Here is a 19,598-nt window from a genome sequence, read left to right as displayed (position 1 = left end):
GAATGCTAGGGGTTTAGGTCTACATAGTAGAAAGAAGTTTCTTCAGGAAACTATCTTTGAGCAGCAATTAGTATTTGTAGGTGTTCAAGAGACCAAGAAAAAGAATTTTACTAATGTTTGGTTAAATTCCTTGACTGGTACTGAGAGATTTATTTGGAATTGGGTTTCTTCTAAAGGTCCGTCAGGAGGATTGCTGTTGGGAGTTAATGATTCCTTTTTTGAAGTAGGTGAATGTGATAAAGGTGATTACCATATTAGAATGGTTATTTATGATAGGAAGAATGATTTTAAATGGAATTTGGTTATTGTTTATGGAGCTGCTTATGATGATAAGGCTGATTTTCTGGTAGAACTAGTTCATATATTGGGTTATAATGATTTGCCATTTTTTATTGGTGGTGATTTCAACATTATTAGGAAAATGTCTGATAGGAATAAACCTAAGAAACCTAGTAAGTGGACTGGCCTGTTTAATGGTATTATTGAACATTGGGCATTATAGGAAATAGAGCTATCTGGTAGAAGTTTTACTTGGTCCAATAATCATGATGATCCTTTATTTGAGAAGCTTGATAGAGTTTTGGTTAGTCCTGAATGGTTAGCCCATTATCCTTTAACTACTGTCTCTGCTTTGCATAGAGATGTGTCTAATCATGCTGGGTTGCTTAGGACTTTTAGTAAAACACCACCCAGAGTTGCTAGACCTTTTAAATTTGAATTTAGCTGGTTTTTGCATCAGGAAATGTATCTGATTGTTCATAATGTTTGGACTAAAGGTTTTCCTGGTAAGAATTTTGAGGATTTCCGGCAAAATAGAGCTAGTTTTCTTAGGAAACAATTGAAAGGTTGGCAGATTAACCTGATAGGGGCTACCAAGAGACTTAAAAAAGATCTTTCAGCACAGATTGATGTAATTGATAGAAATAGTGAGCATGCTGGTCTTTCTGTTGATGATAGGAATTTAAAACATAACTTCAAGCTGCAGTTAGACTCTATTTCTAAGGAAGAAGAGATCATTTGGTTCCAAAGATCCAAGGAACAGGACTTATTGGAAAGTGATAACAATACTGCTTATTTTATGGCTAGAGCTAGTGGGAGATGAAGGAAAACTAAAAATTTAGTTTAAATCAAGAGGAGGGGATGATAGTAGGTGATAAACATATTTTAGATTATGCTACTGCCTTTTATAAAAAGCTATTTGGTCCTAGTGATTCTATTTCTTTTAGTCTAGATATTCTTGTTAACAAAGTTTTAGATGATGATGATAGGATCATGCTAGATTCTGAATTCACTTTAGAGGAAGTAAAACATGCTGTCTTTTCCATGAGGAGGAATAGAGCACCTCGACCTGATGGTTTTCCAATTGAGTTTTATCAGAAATTCTGGAACTTGGTATGGCATGATTTGATGCATTTATTTAGATTGTTTTATGACGGTAAGCTCAATATTGATAGATTTAATTATGGAAATATTACCCTGCTCCCCAAGAGGGAGGGGGCTGATAAGATCCAGATGTATAGACCCATTTGTTTATCTAATAATTTGCTTAATTTTTTTTTACCAAAGTCCTGAATAATAGAGCAATGTTAGTGGCTGATAAGGCTGTCGATTTGGTTCAGTCAGCTTTTATTAAGGGTAGATATATATTAGATGATGTGGTGCTTCTACATGAAACTTTGCATGAGATTAATAAGAAAAAGAGTAGAGCTGTTTTGTTCAAAGTAGATTTCGAAAAGGCTTATGACAAAGTTAATTTGTCATGTCTTATGCAAGTTTTAGATATGAAAGATTTCCCTGCTCACTTTATCTCATTGGTTATGCAAATAGTCAAAGGGGGGGGGGGAGTAGAGATTACTGTTAATGGACCTTATTTTAAAACAAAAAAAGGTTTGCGCCAAGGGGACCCTTCATCTCCTATTCTTTTTAATCTTGTGGTTGATGTCTTGAATGTCCTTGTTAAAAGGGCTCAAAACCAGGGGCTGATTAATGGCTTAGTTCCTGATTTAGTTAGTGGAGGTTAAAGTATGTTACAACATGCAGACGACACTATTTTTCTTTTCGATGGTGATTTACATGGTGCAAGGAACCTTAAATTTCTGTTATGTCTATTGACTTAAAATTGACTTTCACAAAAGTGAGATTTTCTGTTTTGGGGATGCTGTAGAGAATAGCTTAAATTTAGCTCAGATCTTTACCTGTAAGGTGGGATCTATGCCTATGAAGTATTTAGGAGTACTTGTTCATGTTAGGAAATTGAGTAATGCTGATTGGAAAGCTACTGAAGATAAAGTAGAACATAAACTTAGTTGCTGAAAAGGGAAGCTTCTTTCTCTAGGTGGTAGATTGATGCTTTTAAATTCTAGTCTTAGTCATGTACCTTCTTATATGATGTCTCTGTATTTGCTTCCTAAGGGGGTTAAGAAAACAATAGATCATTTTAGAGCTAGACTTTTGTGGCACGAGGATCAAGGTGTTAGAAAGTACCACCTTGTGAGTTGGCCAATAGTTTGCCAACCCAAAGATCAAGGGGGCTGGGGTTGTGGACTTGACCATTAAGAATATTTGTTTTTTAGGAAAATGGTTGTGGAGACTGGAGAATGGAAATGGTTTATGGCAACAGATGCTTAGAGCTAAAATCTGAACAAAGAGACCTTAAGTCAATGTGAAAGTAAAGCTCGCCAGTCCCATTTCTGGCATGGGCTGATGCAGGTTAAAGATGTTTATAATCAGTTTAGTAGGAAAGTAGTGGGCAATGGTAAGAATGTACTTTTTTGGGAAGATCTTTGGTTAGGAAATGAACCCTTTAGTGTTAAATATTATAGGTTTTTCAACATCTCTCTGAATCATGGTATTACTATGGCTCATCCTCTCCAAGGAGGCTGTCAACATATGACTTTTAGAAGAAATTTTACACCAGAGACCTACCGGTTATGGGAGGATCTCAAAACTCTTTGCTCTCAGATAGAACTGGTACACATGATGATAGTAGTCATTGGCTTTTGGAGAAAAATGGTCAGTTCTCTGTTAAGTCTTTTTATAATATTTTAGCTGCTAAACAGGTGGTTTTCCCTTTTAAGTACTTCTGGAAAATTAAGTTACCTCTTAAGATTAAAGTTTTCATGTGGTTAATTGATAAAAATAGTATCTTAACTAGAGATAACCTTTTGCATAGAGGATGGCAGGGACCAAAGGATTGTGTGTTCTGTGGGTATGATGAGAGTATAGATCACTTGTTCTTAACTTGCCCTGTTGCTAAGTTTATTTGGAGGGTGGTTGGTTGCACGTTTGGCATATCCTCATTTCCTATTTCCATGTCTGCTTTACATACTTGGTTTGACTCTTTCAGTGGGAATTGTCGACAGATTTTAATTGTTGGGTCAGCTGCCTTGTGTTGGTCCTTATGGAAAGCCCGAAATGCTATCTGTTTTCAGAATATTTTTCCTGGTGATCCCACTAATTTGGTGTTTGCACTATCTTATTGGTTGGATGCTTGGTCCATATTACAGAAACCTAACATGAAGATGCAGCTGCTGGAGGCGTCAGCTACATTGCGGCGGGTTGCGTCTGATGTGCTGAGCAAATCCCATGGCTGGCACTTACGCAAGAGGTTGTTCGCTGAAGTTTGGTCCTTTGATGGAACTATAATAGACTTCTATAGGAGTTAAAGTGTTGGTCGTTCCAGGAGTTTTCTGGCGACTCTTTTGTTTTTTCTGCTGAACATTCAATGAAATCAGGAGCTTGCTCCTTGTTCCCAAAAAAAAAGATTTCTCTTGTTGGACGGAGGAAGTGCGAGCCATCGATGGGGGGAGAGAGCGCAGGGAGGAGGAAGAGGAGGGACCGTAGAAGCACGCGACAGAGGAGCGCGGCCTTGGAGTGGCATGCAGCGGAACCGAGCGAGGGCGCGGCGGAGAAGTGCGCTGGGGAGAGGAGCAGGGAAGCGAGGCGGCAGCGCTGCGGCGCGCGTTGGCCGCGATCGACTGCACGAGCCAAGGGAATTGCAGGGCGGGGACGGATGTGAGGAGAGCGGCCATTATGGTTTCGGACGAGGAGGCTGTAGGGGAGTGGACATGGCTGGCTTCCATCGGGATCGCGAGCAGGTTTTGGACGGAATGGAGAGTGAAGTGTGGTGGGAAATCTTCTTTTAATGTGATTTATGCCGCGGGAGGACGGTCGCAACAGGTCTCCACCTGTTCGGGATCGCTATTTCTTGAATAAAAATCATTCTGTCCCTATTCCTATTTTTCATCTCAACGAGCAACTTTAAATTAACAATCATTACCATGGCGGTGACAAGGATAAAAATGAAAATTTAATTGAGGATAAATTTATATAATGGTAAAACTAGATTGCTAGTCACCTGATTATCGGGATTAATTGGATAGCAGGTACTTGATTAGTGGAATTTTAACTGATTTTACTAAACCTGGGCCACTCTATGTATGTTAACCGGTTCCCCACGGGTTTGGGTCCGTGGACTATGAGAACGTCACCCGTGCCACTGTACCCGGTGGGAGGTCATTTCTGACGTGGAGATCTTCATGGGGACTAATTATCTATGTGTCCATCCCCTAATAGAGGAAAACCTCATCCGTGATCGGGTAAAAGGTCCCTATTGCCAACCCTAGTACATACTAATTATGTAAGTGTTTGAGCACTTGTGTAAATCTGAACTGTAGTGTGGGTCCATTGTCACATCAATCGGCTATTGCCTAAAATCTCTACCGGTTTTCCTATATCTAAGTCATTTGATGTTTAGTCAGAGATAAGTTGATTCCTCAACAATTGAATATGGTTTGTGTTTTAAGATTCGGAACGAACGATGGAAAAAAGAGAGTGAGATGACGTTCAAATTAATAATCCAACAGCTTAATATGTCAACTGTTATTTAACTTTTTCTTAAAAACAAGGTGTATGTGCGCAATCAAGGAACCACTTATTACATTGTTACAAAATCATAACACTTATATATTCTGATGTTTGATTTTTACCAAAATTGTTTACTTTGATTTATTGAATCTCTGGTGAGCTGTGTAGCACAACACAACAAAAAGTAATAAATAGACTCCCAAAGCAAGCTCATATCCATTTGCAATTAGACCCATAGAAAGTATGAAATCACTATTGTCGTATGATTTACAAGGGACATGACACGATTCTGATCACAAAATATCATAACTTGTGGCGAGGTACAAATAATACATTTTCATCCATCACAACGGCAACATTTTCTAATCCACCATAACATAATTCATGCCACAAGTAGTGCTAAGAGGCCATAATAAGCATCGAAAGGTGGTTGCAAAAGATTCATTTCCATAAATGCAAACGGATGTTGTGCGTGTTTTCCCCCAACGCATCAACTTCTTGCTTCTTCTAGTGTGCTTGGTCAAAAGCTGACTGCAAATTAAAGGCTCCAACCACTGTTCGTGCCAACTTAAAGCGGATCCATGGAGCTAAGGTCATTGTTATCCTACTAGACATTGATATTTAGTTAAGATACTTAAATAATATCCAAATAAAAGTAAATATCTCAAGTCATCACATCGTCTTCATGTGACGTGCAACATCAACATCTGGACCAAAGTGCACCCTACTAAAGGTAGTAGTACGCAGACATTGTTCTAGTTAACAAACGAGAATCACATATTTGAAAATTCTATTATTTATATCGTACATACACTTAATTTGCTTTGTTTATGGGGATAATTGCAAGACAAAATTATTGATCGTTAATACATTTTTCAGTATGCGAAACAAACAGAACCTGAAGAAATTTGAGAATATATGTCAAATAATATTATACACATGGTTAAACTAAGGAAAACAAACCAAGAGATTATACCAACATGCTTTAGCCTCAGCATGGTAACAATAATAATGGTACGCTCCTCAGCACTTCTCGCAAAAGCACAAGTGTGGGCACTTTTCAATTTGTCCTTCACATATACGTTCACAAAGTAAACCTGTAAAACCACAGAATTGTTCATCTAAGGCACATACTTGTCAAAAAGACTTCTAACTGAGATTCGCCTATTGTAGATGCCATAAATGAAAACCACTGAGTTTAGATTCAAAATCATTCCAATAACATCTAACATAGGATAAACAAAAAAGAGGTGCGAGAACCAAAAACTCTCTTCAGCGCCCAAGCCCCTTGTCGCTCTTTATGATACCGCACGCCTCGCATCAGGATGGACCTGCATGAGCTCCACCACGTTGTACTCCTCCTGTCCAGATTGTATTCTAGCCGTCTTTCGCCTCCCAACGGCTCGATTGTCCAGTTTGGTGTGCGGCCGAACTTGAAACAGATGTTCTTTCGGGAAAAAAAAAATAACACAGTTGAACCGAATTTAAGGCACCAACGTCCATTGTAACAATGTAACACCTGTAGCCATCAGCACTAGGAAGCAGTAAAAGTACAATCGGACAGCACGAGAATGAAAAAATTAATAATTTGCCCAAACTCATAGGCAAATTTGGACGAAATTAATTTGTAGCACAAGAAAGTAAACGAAAGATTTCAACTGATTTTTTTTTCAACCAACTGAACAGTTGAACTCTCATCAAGATTTCTATGCCCATAATTCATCATAAATAATTACTCGTTGTTCTGAGTTTCACAGAGGGAGGGGTAGCATCGTTATAATTACTTTTAAACGACAATCATGTTCTAGTTAAACTTTTCCCCACATCTAGTTATCTAGAGACGCGTCGGAATACGAACCATGCAGCTCGCTTGCAATTATTGCATTTATGAAAACGCACACGCGGGGCGCACTATTCGAAATGGAAAAGCATACACTTGGACAACAATCGATACTTTTTAAAGAACAAGCGAACATCCTAGGTCGCCGATCCTTTTGTTATCGATGTATAAACAGTCAAAAACGCACCAATCCATTTGTATGCCGCGTTGGCGCTACAGTTACAAATTGTACTATAAACACCTACAGACAGGCAGCTCGGGGGTCTTTTTTTTTAAAAAGGAATGCCATTATTGGCTGACTTTATTGCTTTGCAAAAATAGTTACCTCATCCATGATTACATTCAAGACGAAGTCGGGAGGGTCCGACTGCCAAACACACTCAAGAGGACCAACGGCCCTACTAGCAACAAGATACGCTGCCCTATTAGACTCTCTACGACAATGCTCAAAATACAGCGACTCAAAGTTAGGACAAGTAAGGAAATAATCTTCAAAGATGGCCGCCGCAAGGCCAAGCGAATTACCACCTACCTTCATCCCTTCAATCACCTCCATGCCATCCGAGTTGATGACAATTCGGTTGCACCCAACAGACTCCGCAAGAGCTAGACCATCCCGAAGAGCCATCGCCTCCGTAGTGTCTACGTCCTCAACAAATTGGAATTGGCATTTTGCAGCCGCAACAAAGAAACTCTGTAACATCCCAATTTTCAAAACCCTTCATATGCATTGCATATCATCACCATCATGTCACCTTTGCATTTGATCACTTTGAAAAACCCAAAAATTTGCCCGGAAAACCCTTTTGCAAAAATGCTTTTATTTGATTCTGGGCTTTGATCTTGCTTTTGAGTATTTACATTTTAACCCATGAGGGTATTGTGGTAAAAAGAGATTTAGTGCATATATAAAGCTATCCCATAAATTGGCTTTTGAAATTATTTTTGAAAAATAATTTGTTTTGATAGCCTAAGGGCCCTAAAAGACATTTTATAGGCAAATGTATTTTTAAATATTTTATTTTGAAGAAATTCTTGTTCCAAAAGTTAGATCATATGAAAATATGATTTTACAAATTTTGTTGCATTTTATTTGGAGCTTCGAATCAATTTTGAGGTTCAAAAACAGAAAATAGACAAAAGAAAAAGAAAAACAGAAGAAAACTGGTCAAACCGAACCGAACCGGCCGAACCAGTCGAACCGGACCAGACCGGCCCAGCCCGAACCGCCCGGTTCCTCTTACTGACCGGTGGGACCCGCGCGTCATCTTCTTCCTCAACTGCCACCCGAGAAAACCTGCCGCGCACGTCCGCGAAACCACCCCACGCCTCCACTCCGATTTCTCCGCGCACGAGCCTCTAATCCCGAAACCCCGCGCGTCACCTCGAGCCCCTCTCTTTTCTCCTCAGTTTCCCCCAACTTCCCCGCTTGATTTTGCACCGGTTAGAAATTAATTGCTCGCCGGAGTTCGTTGCTGCCATCGCCGTTCTTCGCGATTCGCCGCCGTTCCGATGAGGTTCTCCCCGCGCCGACCCTCTAATCCTCTTCCTCCCTTCGTTGCGCACGTGGTGACACGAGCTGTCTCCAATTTGGAGCTCCGCGGGCCGCCGCGCCGCCGTCTTCCCGAACGCCGGCCGCCGCTCGCCTGCTCCGCCCAGCCGCGCCGGCCCCGCCTCCGGCCTCCCGCACTCGCGCAGCCGTACCCACGCGCCGCCGCCACCCGCCTGCTCCGCCAGAGCCGCCGCCCGCCGCCTCAACCGGCGCCCCGCGCCGACTGCGCCGCCTGCCAGCCCCGCCTGCGCCGCCCGCCGCCTGGCCGCGCCGCGCCACCGCCGGCGAGCTAGCCCGCCGGCCAGAACCCTAGAACCGGGCCAGTCAAGTTTTGCCACGTGGCAAAACTTTATTTTATTCTTTTTCGGCCGAAAGTGATAATGCAATTTTGCAGAAAAGACCCTACAACTTCAAAGCACCATATCTTTTAAACCATTTGTCCAAAATTTGTGTTCCGCACCTTTCTGGAATCTTTACAACGTGTAGAATATTTTGGCAATTTTTAATTTCAGTTTTGAACAACTTAGAAAGAAGCTATTTACAGAATGGTTGAATATGGTTTAAATTTCAAATGAATTGTTTCAAAATAGTTTTGAGCATGTTATCTTGCTGTAAATATATTTAAACTTGTTCTCTGTCCATTAGACCAGAAAAAAAATTATTTTGTGAATAATCATGGCATACTAGTTTAAATATTGCTCTATGTTGCAAAAACCACGCAATCTTTTAATTTAAACCTTATCTTTGTTTCATGCATATTAATTACCTCTTTGGTATTGTATAATCTGTCCAAATCATTTGAAAAACTTTTCAAAACAGAAACAAAACTTGTTACACTAAAAGTAACCAAGTGTGCATTAACATAGCATATGCATCATGGCATGATTTTTGCATTGAATGTTGTGTTTATTGTGTGCATGTTTCTTTTATTTTAGATTGTGTGGAGTGTTTTCCTTGTTGTTGCGAAGAGTGCGAGAACTATCACAACCTTGGTCAAGGCAAGTTCACTTTGATCATATCCCATTATTATTGTTGTTTTAAAATACTTACGCATTAGTGTTGTTGGTAGAGATGCATTGATAAGACTATTACTCGTACCTATATGCTAGCTATAAATCCCAGATAGTATAGTTTACCCTTGCCATTACCTTGCTATCAGAATTGCCATCGATTCTGGTTGAATGCTAGGCTATGGTAGTATCGTGGGAAAAATAACTACATTATGATATTGTTATGCCTTTGGCGATATGAAATGTTTTGTTAGATGTAAGGCAAAACAATTAATTCAATGAACCATCCTGGGTGGGCTGTTTTGAAGATTTTGAGGATTAGCGGCGTCAAGTCCATTTCTATGAGTCCCTCTGAGTCGAGTTCCTGTGGATTCAGGAATGGATCGTCCATGGACGTCTCTCCCGTGGATTCGGGGAGCGCCTACGTTGCAAATGTGGAATGCCACCTGGGGTAACCGAGACTGGACTAGTTTCCTATTTAGAAGCTTCCAGTACAACCACAATGCTATATGGGCTCTGGCGAGACAAGAGTAAGTTGTATGAACCTAGACCCGAGGAATTGTACTGAGGTAGCCGTGTAGGGGGAGCGTGATTCTCTCGTGGTTTAGGGAATTACCTCTGAAAATCTCGTAATCGATGCCGTTGCTACTCTACCCTGAGGACAGTAAGGGATTAACACGTCGGTTTCTTGTGGGGAATGTGTACAAACTCTCGAGAGCGTTAAAACTAAGTACTTAGCCGTGTCCCCGGCAACGGACAATTTGAGCAACTAGATGTGGGGCTGTAAGGAAAGTCTCACTCATTCCAATTTCTTAATAAAATGAATGGTTTGAACAGGGTAGGGGCACATGATGAATCCACTTCAATGTGCTCTAGGTTAATAGGAGTATGGGTGTGTCTACCCCGTGTCTATTAGTTAACATTATTATAACATTCCTTTGTAGTAGGGTAATTTATGTTCCGCTTCCACGCAAATAGCCTTGAACCCCACTTTGCCACATTATGCATATACTTGGTAGGCTCTGATATAACTCCTAGTGAATCTTGCCAATACATTCAATGTATTGACCCTAGTGGCTGCATCGTTTAATGATGCAGGAAGCTCCGACGTCGAGTAAGATATACGTTCTGCTTGTTTGGGTTACGGGCCTACATTCCAACACGCTTTTACCTTGGTGTTGATGTGCTCTTGTATCTTTCGCTTTCCGCTGCTAAACAGTTGTTTTATTTCCAGCTAACCCGTGAGGTTATGCGAGTTGTAAGTACCTTTTAAATTCTAGATGATACGTTGTAATATTGAGACCTTTGTTCTATGATATTACATCTTGAAACTGTGTGTGCCAGTGAGTCGATCCAGGAACTAGCACTAAAGTACAGAGATCGAACCCTTGTACGGGGGCGATCACTTCAAACTCAGGTCGTCATGGATAATGGCGCCTGTACCACCAGCCCCTATATCGATATCATAAGCCATCGACATTTAATTTGACGAAATCTTCCTTAGGCTTCTGCCATCCGTGCCTCTCTATACCCACAGACCCCTTCTTCTTTGCCGTCGAATAGTTAGAGACAAGAACCCAAATAGCATGTGCCGACCTAACCGGAATTTGAACTTTTTCTCCATGCGTAGCCTGACGACGCTCCCACCAACATACCAAATAGTAGTAGCAATTAAGTCATTGCGCAATACATCTGGGAGAAGAGGAGATTTCACCTGAGATTGGAGCAGTAGAAATCCCAAGGCCGCTGCCCCTTCCGTTTCCAACTCACATGCAGCAGCAAATGGCCCGTGCAAGACCCACGTACTCCTAAATTTGCTTTGCTCGCTGGCATTTAAAGAAGACATGTCCAATACTCTCACAGTCCACCTAGCAGATTGGGCACTGAGAAAAATTCTGCATATGACGATTAGCAAGAGCACCAAAACAAGGGAGTCCGGATCTGCTGCTACCGACTCATAGAGTGCTCCCACACAGTGCATGCTCCCTAACAACCTGGGCCATCCAATCTGGATCCAAGGGCCGAAAATAGAGCATTTGACAGTTCTGCACTTGGCCCCTTAAGTTTCATGTGAATCAACCCTCGCTACACTCCTCTCTCCCGTCATTTTTCTATTTTACACCCTTAGGTTTCGCAGTGATTGATGCTAACGAAATTTTATTGTCATTCCATTGAAATAATTGCACGTTTGGATTTTCGAAGGCGCGTCTGCGAAATTTCAGTGAGATTTTAATTGCACGTTTGGATTTTCAATGGCACATCTATGGAATTTCAGTGAGATTTGAGATTTTTATTGCAGGTTTTGATTTTTCAAACAGTGCATCTGTGAATTTCAATGAGATTTTAATTACACGGTTGGATTTTCAATGGTGCATCTGTGAAATTTCAATGAGATTTTAATTGCACGTTTGGATTTTCAATGACGCATCTGTGAAATTTCAATGAGATTTTAATTGCACGTTTGGATTTTCAATGGCGCATCTGTGAAATTTCAATGAGATTTGAGATTTTAATTGCACGTTTCAATTTTTCAAACGTGCGTCCGTGAATTTTAGTGAGATTTTAATTGCATGGTTGGATTTTCAAAGTTGCATCTATGAAATTTCCATGAGATTTTAACAGCACATTTGAGTTTTCAGTGGTGCATCTGTGAAATTTCAATGAGATTTCGGTGAGACTTGTTTGAAATTCGATCGTCACGAAACAAAATCATGGATTTCAATGGTGTGTCTACAAAATTTCAATGAGTGTCAATGAATTTTGTTTGAAATTTTATCGGTACGAAACAAAATCATGGATTTCAATGATATATCTGTGAAATTTCAACGAGAATCTACGAATTTTCAATGGAACCATTGAAATTATGTACTACCTCCGATTTTAAATTGTTGACGAAATATTACATGATGTAGTCGTCTTTTGAGAATAGATACATCCAAATACTGAGATAAGAATTTAGGACGGGAGGGAAGGGAGCGCAGAACAACGACAAATTTCACAACTTATTTCAGATCCAAGAACTGTACGAGAACACAAAAACTCCGGGCGTGCGGCGGCAGTTGCGGCAGCAGACCGGCGTCGGCTCGGGTAGTGCGGGGGCGGGCGGCGGCCGGTCGCTCGGGGGCTGGCAGGGAAGGCGGCCGGTCGTGCGCGGGCCGGCGGCGGCCCGTCGCGTGGGGGCGGGCAGGGGAGGTGGCGTCGTGCGGGGGCGGGCAGGGGAGGGGGGCGGTCGCGCGGGGGCGGCCGAGTCCCGCGGTCCGGCGGCGGATCCGGGCGCCGGCTGCCGGATCCGGCGGACGGAGGCGGTGGCGTCGGCAGGGAGGGGCCGGAGGAGGGCGGCCGCGTCTAGGGCTTGGGGGAGGCAGCTCGCGTGAAGAGGAGAAGAAAGAGGCCGGGGGAGAGAGAGTGTGAGGAGGAGAGAGAAATGGGTGGAGCGAGGGTTGATTCACACAAAATTGAGGGGCTAAAATGCAAATAAATCAAGTGCTCTAGTTGCTCCGTTTATTGAGCGGACGAGATTGCTCCGGAGCATGAGCATGGCACTATTGGGGAGCACCTAAAAACCTGTTAGCACTACGTATCTTCTCCAAAACAAGGAATAGTACCCAGAAACGATCCCCGTGCAGCTGGTTTACATTAATTCACATTTCGGACCCCAAAACCTTCACACGGATAGACACGGAGGATAAAGAAATTTCACAAGCATTCTGATTGATCAACTTTTATGCTACGGACAAACAGTTTTAAGCTTACGAGTTATCTCAAAGAGAATTTTTCACAAGGAAATTTTTATGTCAACACAAATTCTAATAAGGAATTCGCCTAGTGTGTGGGCAACATATACCAAACTACTTGCACAAATTCTAATTTGTTTAGATCCAAGTACATTTGCCGTTGATCCAACTTTAATCAAAGTATATGTTAACCCTGACACAAAAAATGTTTGTTTACCCTTTTTGACATGCACTATTGCTAATTAATAATTATCCAATAATTGGATCCATCTGAATCTGCACAACTTTTTTTTCCCGAAGATTGGTTTCGGAGTCTGCAAAAATTGGTCTGTTATCAGATTAAACTACTTTTGTTAAATAAAACGAAACCAGAATAATCTTGGAGGATAGAGACATTAACAAAACTGAGTCGTAACTTCACCAGGACAGACGGACATTCAAAGGAAAATTCTCACTCAGCGGCGGATCTGGGTCAAATCTTGTATCTAACCATTTTTAAAAAAACTTAACCCGAAGACAGAGTCAAATTATTCCCCTGTTTCCAGTTTCAAAAGGTCAATTTGATGACATTCAATCGACATATGTTTGAATCAATAACCACATAAATTATAGCATAACTGATAATTTTTTCCTTATGGATTGATATCTTAATGTACAAAATAATGTTTCAACAATAGACTAAAGTAGTTACCAGTGCAATTAACATGGTTCATAATGTCATGGATATTTTGATTCGAAAATTCTACCAAAAGCCCACTTCGCAATAAGTTAATCCCTGCAACTTACTTGGCTTTATTGAACTTTGAAGACCATTTCCTGACTGTTGTATCCCTACTCATGTCACAGAAGGGAGTTAGTCCATGATTTTATTCATGAAAACATAAATTGCAAAAATAGAAAACATAAAACGAGCAGCTATCGTTCAGTAATTGTAACACCACTGACAAGTGATATCTGGAACTGAACACCAATCCTAGGCTCAAAAAATGCTATTGACAGAACAAACTTAATTGTAGTAACCTTGACCTTGGTGTGCACGGGATAAGTAAGAAAAAAAAGATCTAACAAGTTATTCTAAATATTATTCCTCATTAGGTGTTCTTTGTTCATGATATTTGTTTCCTTTTTCTTCTTCTCTTCTCACTCAATTCTCAAGCTGATTCATAATGTTTTCCCATCACATTAAATGATTATGTTACGAGCAAGCAATCTTGCTGGTGGACAGACTGAGACTGAGCCCATCAATTAATCATGCCACCAAAAAATAATCACATATAGCATCTGATCTGAACGGAAGAAGGCAGACACCACCAGATTTCCAAAACAAAGAAAGATCACGTGATTGCTTCCAATTTACAAATCTATTTTTGTGTGTGTGAAACATATTGATTCTGCTCCTATATCACAACATGGATAACCGACCTACAAAGAGAGATTTGACAGGGTTGAATGCCATTTCCCCTGTACTCTTGACGGTTTTTCAGTATTACTAATTTTTAATTAACTTCAGATTCACCAAGTCGATGATTGGCTTTAGTTTGTACTCTAGCATCGATGGCCTATGTACCTAATCTATTTAACAATATGACAAGTTTGGCATTTGGCTCTAATACTTCAACTGAGATTTAAGTTTTTCCTTAAAAATCAGACAACCAGGAAATATCAACATTTTTATTTAAATCTCAGTTATATTTTATTTATAAACCATCTTTACGGGCAGTTGGACTTGGGCACCCCATTCTATATCTAAACTGTAGGTACTAGAATTTTCTATATCTAACAATTTACTCCCTCTAATACAAATTATAAGATGTTTTTAACTTTGACATAAATCAGTTTTTTTTAAATCACCAAATTTATGGAAAAATCTAGCAACATCTACAACTCTAAATTAGCTTCTCATAAGTCCATCCAGGGCCATGTACTGAGCTATGTGAGAGCCGAATCCACCAACTCATGCCCATAAGTCACACCCCTGGTGAAATGAACCAAACATCATCTGAATTTCATCGGTACTGCCCGTAAGATTAGAAGCTATTTGGATCATTGACCACATAGAACGAGAGACACGACAACGAAAAAAAAAGATGTGTAATACCACAACTTCAAACAACATCGACTCATTCTCCATGTATATACAGAGTATCTTTGTCCTCCAAAATCTATCAACATACATCATTACATAGATACAAAGACCACAGCTGTGTTCCAATCCGTGAACAACCACGTACCTCAAGGCAGCCAACATCAAAAATAAAGAACGAAAACTGTCATTCCCCCCTCCCCTGACCAGGATCATTATCTTTAATTTTAAGACGCCGGCTAATCTCTCTGAATCATCTAATGCCAAAATGTACAAGAATCTCTATAGCAGGCAGCACGCTGGCTCTAGGCATTCGGCACCGTCATGATGGCGAGGGCCTCCCTTGCCTGCCCCAGGATATTGAACACCGTGGCGGCGATGTGCGACGGTGTCAGCCCAGCCTCCACCAACTGATCAGCCGGTGATCCATGGTCTATGTACTTGTCAGGAAGCACCACCGGCCGCCACTGCACCAGGCAACAGGAAAAATTCATCATTAGTCACACAGGCCATGATCAGTGTTACAGAGTTCATCACTGTAATGTGTGAGAGAGTTCCTGTCAGGTGGGTGATGGCTAAATTAGAGCAATGTTGGTTTGATATTACCTTAAGTTTGCCGTCAAGAAGGCCGTCCAGGGCCATGAACTGAGCCACGTGAGAGCCGAATCCACCAATGGAGCCTTCCTCTACGGTGATGATCACCTCGTGGGACTTGGCGAGGCTCCTGATGAGGGCGTGGTCCAACGGCTTGCAGAACCTGGCGTCGGCGACGGTCACCCTGAGGCCGTGCTCCTCAACGATGGACGACGCGGCCACGCAGTACTGCACCGCCGACCCGTACCCCAGCAGCGCCACCCTCTCACCCTCCATAAGGATCCTGCCTTTCCCCACCTGCATCCCAAACATCGTCAGTGAACTCTTCGTCTCGTCGAAATTACAGAATCCGTTAATGTCTTGAGTTATGATGTTGAGAAATGTAGTACCTCGAGGGGAATGCCTTTGTAGTTGGGGGGCAACGGGACGCCAATGCCGTTGCCTCTGGGATAGCGGAAGCAGGAGGGGCGGTCGTCGATGGCAGCAGCGGTGGCGACCATGTTCAGAAGCTCAGCCTCGTCGGACGGGGCCATGACGACCATGTTGGGCAAGCACGCCATGAACGTCACATCGAACGCCCCGCAGTGTGTCGGCCCGTCGGCGCCCACCAGCCCAGCCCTGTCCATGGCGAACCTCACGGGAAGCTTCTGGAGGTCCACGTCGTGCACGACCTGGTCATACCCCCTCTGCAGGAACGACGAGTAGATGGCACAGAAGGGCTTGAGGCCCTCGCAGGCGAGCCCCGCGGCGAATGTGACGGCGTGCTGCTCGGCGATCCCCACGTCGAAGCACCGGTTCGGGAAGCGGCGGAGGAAGTAGTTGAGCCCGGTTCCTCCCCCCATGGCCGCGTGGATGGCCACGATCTTGCTGTCCTGCTCCGCCTCCGCGATCAGCGCCTCGGCGAAGTAGTTGGTGTAGGACAGCGTCTTGGCCGGGGACTTGAACTGCTTCCCCGTGGCCGGGTCGAACTTGGCCACGCCGTGGTACTTGTCGGAGGCTCGCTCGGCGTAAGGGTAGCCGCGGCCTTTCTCGGTGACGACGTGGATGAGAACCGGGCCGGTGGTCTTGGTGCCTTTGACCTCCCGGAGGATGGTGATGAGGTCGTCGATGTTGTGGCCGTCGACGGGGCCGATGTAGTAGAGGCCCAGCTCCTCGAAGAGGGAAGAACCGGAGCCGCTGATCATGCCACGGGCGTATTCGTCCACCTTGGCCGCCAGCTCGTGCACCGACCCGCCGATTTGCTTCGTCACTCCCTGACCAAAACAACGCGCCAGAAAAAAGAGCCGAGTCAGAGTTGATTTTCTATCTAGGCCTTTTTTTTATCTTCTGGCAATCCTGCTCGGCCCACTAACCCGGTTACGGCCTGGTTTATAAAATCTGACCGGTATTTTCTAATAAAAACTGGCCGGCCCAGCCCAGTGAACTTCACCAATTTGAACTTTCGAGTGTTTCGTTTGGCTGATGTTATTTGAAGTTTTTCTTTCGCTCAAAAAAAATATTTGAAGTTTTTTCTTTCTTTCCAAAAAGAGGTTAGCATTTCCCATTCCGACCTCTCCATGGGACGAACATAAGTTATCATCCATGTCAAATCTAGGATTAAAAAAGAGTCACTTGCTGTCAGATTGGACTTGTGCCACATCATTGGCTAAGATACTCCCTTGTGCAGTTTTGTTGAAGACAAAATTGCCTTGTGGGAGGACTAGATATGTTGCCATAAGTTTCATCTCCATTTTTTGTGGAGATAACCATGCATTAGTACACCTGGCATGGATAGAGTATACGTGCACACTGCATCTAGGACAGCTTGTTTTGGCATGTTCCATGCAAGCATACAAAAATTTTAAGATTTAAAAAGTTCGTGATATACCCCACAGGGATACTGACACGCTAGCTGAATTTTAAGCTGTTGAGGTTTTTGATAATTAGGATTCAGTTGACCAAACTTTTGATCACGAATTATTTCATGAATACGTGACTAATATGATCAAAATCATAACCATAAGCAAATATCCTTGAATAGGAATATAATGGATATGAATTTATGTCATATAATTATATATTAATAGAGTAATTTGTGGTCAAAACATTGGTCAAAAGAAAACTAATACGCCCCTTGTTGTTAGACGGAGGTAGTACTAATTTTCTTGTCATTCCCCTGTAGAATTACATTTCTTTTCGTTTTCAAGCAAGTTTTGACTTTTGAGTTGCAAATGCACACAGGACTCACCAAGTCACTAGGATTCCCTTTGCGAATCCGTGATGCAGCAAGTTAGAATTTGACTGGCATCGCACCAGAGCGTTTCAGCGTAGATAAGATAACATGTGTGAGGCCATACCTTTGCCACCTCCCTGAGCTCCCTGAGCGGCCTGCTGGACTGCAGCTTGCTGAGGGCGCCGCTGAGCGCGCCCACAGGCGGCGCCGGCCCGTCGAGCGTGGCCGTGGGCAGCGACACCTGCTTGTTGTCGTTGAGTATGACGATCATGTCGGAGTCCAGATACCCAGCGTTGTTCATGGCCTCGTACGCCTGCCCGGCCGTCATGGCCCCGTCCCCGATCACCGCCACCACGTTGTTCTTGGCGCCCTTGAGGTCCCTCCCCACGGCCATCCCTACCGATATAATCACACGCGGCAAACTTGGTTAACTAAACTAGTATTACTAACTGAGTAACTGACAGAGCAAGTATATAATCAGATGCTGCCAGAGGTACTCTTATTTTATCGATCCTTGGTTAATTACCGAGTGCGGCGGAGATGGTGGTAGAGCTGTGGCCGGTGCCGAAACTGTCGTACTCGCTCTCGGAGCGCTTGACGAAGCCCGAGAGCCCGTTGGTCTGCCGCATCGTCGGCATCTTGTCGCGCCGCCCGGTCAGGATCTTGTGCGGATACGACTGCGCGAAAACCCCGGGGAATGGAATAATTAAAATCGGTCTCCGAGCTAGCTAGCAGAACCTCACATGGAGCCGGCAGAGCACGTTGTCCGACAAGGCTAAGCGCGGCGGGGTTGGGCCTGTGCGCATTGTTTAACGGATTACCAACCTGGTGGCCGACGTCCCAGAGAATCTTGTCCTGGGGCGTGTTGAAGACGTAGTGCAGGGCCACGGTGAGCTCCACGACGCCCAGGCTGGACCCGAGGTGGCCGCCGGTCTTGGAGACGTGGAAGATCACGTCCGACCGGAGCTCGTCGGACAGCTGCTGGAGCTCCTTGAGAGACAGGTTCTTCATGTGGATGGGGTAGTTGACGGTGTCCAGCAGCGGCGTGGGCGGCCGCTGCGAGTGGTACTCTGCTTCTCTCTCCGCCGACAGCGACGCAGAAATGCAGGACCTCTTCCTCGGCTGCAACCCAAGAATAATAATCCGGCATTGGCAACGGCAACGGCACCGACGATTACAAAGAAGAAGAAGAAGAAGAAGAAGAAGAAGAAGAAGAAGAAGAAGAAGAAGAAGAAGAAGAAGAAGAAGAAGAAGAAGAAGAATGCTAGCCGCAATCGATTCACTCGAGCAGGAATTTCTTAATTGACAGGAGCAGGGAAGAATGAAATCAACCTTGGGAGGCAGAGCAGAGGAGGCATGTGAGTGCTAACCTTGAGAGACCTAGTCTGGAGCTCCAACGCGGGAGCGAAATGGTGTTCCTGAGGGAGCACGCCCAGAAATCCTGTCGTCGAGAGCGCCATTGTTTCTTCCCCTCCTCCTCCTCCTCCTTCCGCTCAAGATTGCAACAGCTAAGTTCTCCTATCCAAATAAGTAGTATGTCCCAATGCGTCCAAGAAGCCGAAGCAAGTGGCCAGCTGACACTATACGGAGTACAAGAAACGGGTGGGGATCTAAAAAGTGGAGCCGGAGAGTGACGAGGTGCTCCGTGCTCGGGATGGTGCGTGTGTTCTATAGTGGTGTGGGGAAGTGATGGGGTGAGGTTGGATG

General features: G+C 43.5%; 1 protein-coding gene across 1 annotated transcript; it reads right to left on the bottom strand.

Moving 5' to 3' along the window:
• Window positions 1-15,079: 15,079 nt before the first annotated feature.
• On the bottom strand, window positions 15,080-19,598 carry LOC100839607 (1-deoxy-D-xylulose-5-phosphate synthase 1, chloroplastic). The gene is made up of 7 exons (XM_003568419.4): window positions 19,262-19,598; window positions 18,717-19,013; window positions 18,418-18,568; window positions 18,016-18,287; window positions 16,069-16,932; window positions 15,692-15,976; window positions 15,080-15,552 (listed from the first exon to the last, which is right to left on the bottom strand). The coding sequence occupies exons 1-7, from the start codon at window positions 19,349-19,351 to the stop codon at window positions 15,391-15,393; spliced, it is 2,121 nt and encodes a 706-aa protein (XP_003568467.1). The 5' UTR covers window positions 19,352-19,598; the 3' UTR covers window positions 15,080-15,390.

This window comes from Brachypodium distachyon, chromosome 2 (assembly GCF_000005505.3).
Source record: "Brachypodium distachyon strain Bd21 chromosome 2, Brachypodium_distachyon_v3.0, whole genome shotgun sequence".
NCBI lineage: Eukaryota > Viridiplantae > Streptophyta > Magnoliopsida > Poales > Poaceae > Brachypodium > Brachypodium distachyon.
The sequence above is the reverse complement of the archived record's forward strand: the minus strand, read 5'-3'. Positions and strand labels throughout refer to the sequence as shown.

Bases quoted from the DNA above. Each gene is read 5' to 3' on its own strand.
- LOC100839607 (XM_003568419.4), bottom strand. From the start codon at position 19,351: ATGGCGCTCTCGACGACAGGATTTCTGGGCGTGCTCCCTCAGGAACAC. The intron at 18,288-18,417 runs GTAATTAACCAA...TTATATCGGTAG, and splicing joins CACCATCTCCGCCGCACTCG to GGATGGCCGTGGGGAGGGAC. The intron at 15,977-16,068 runs GTACTACATTTC...TTTGGGATGCAG, and splicing joins ACAAAGGCATTCCCCTCGAG to GTGGGGAAAGGCAGGATCCT.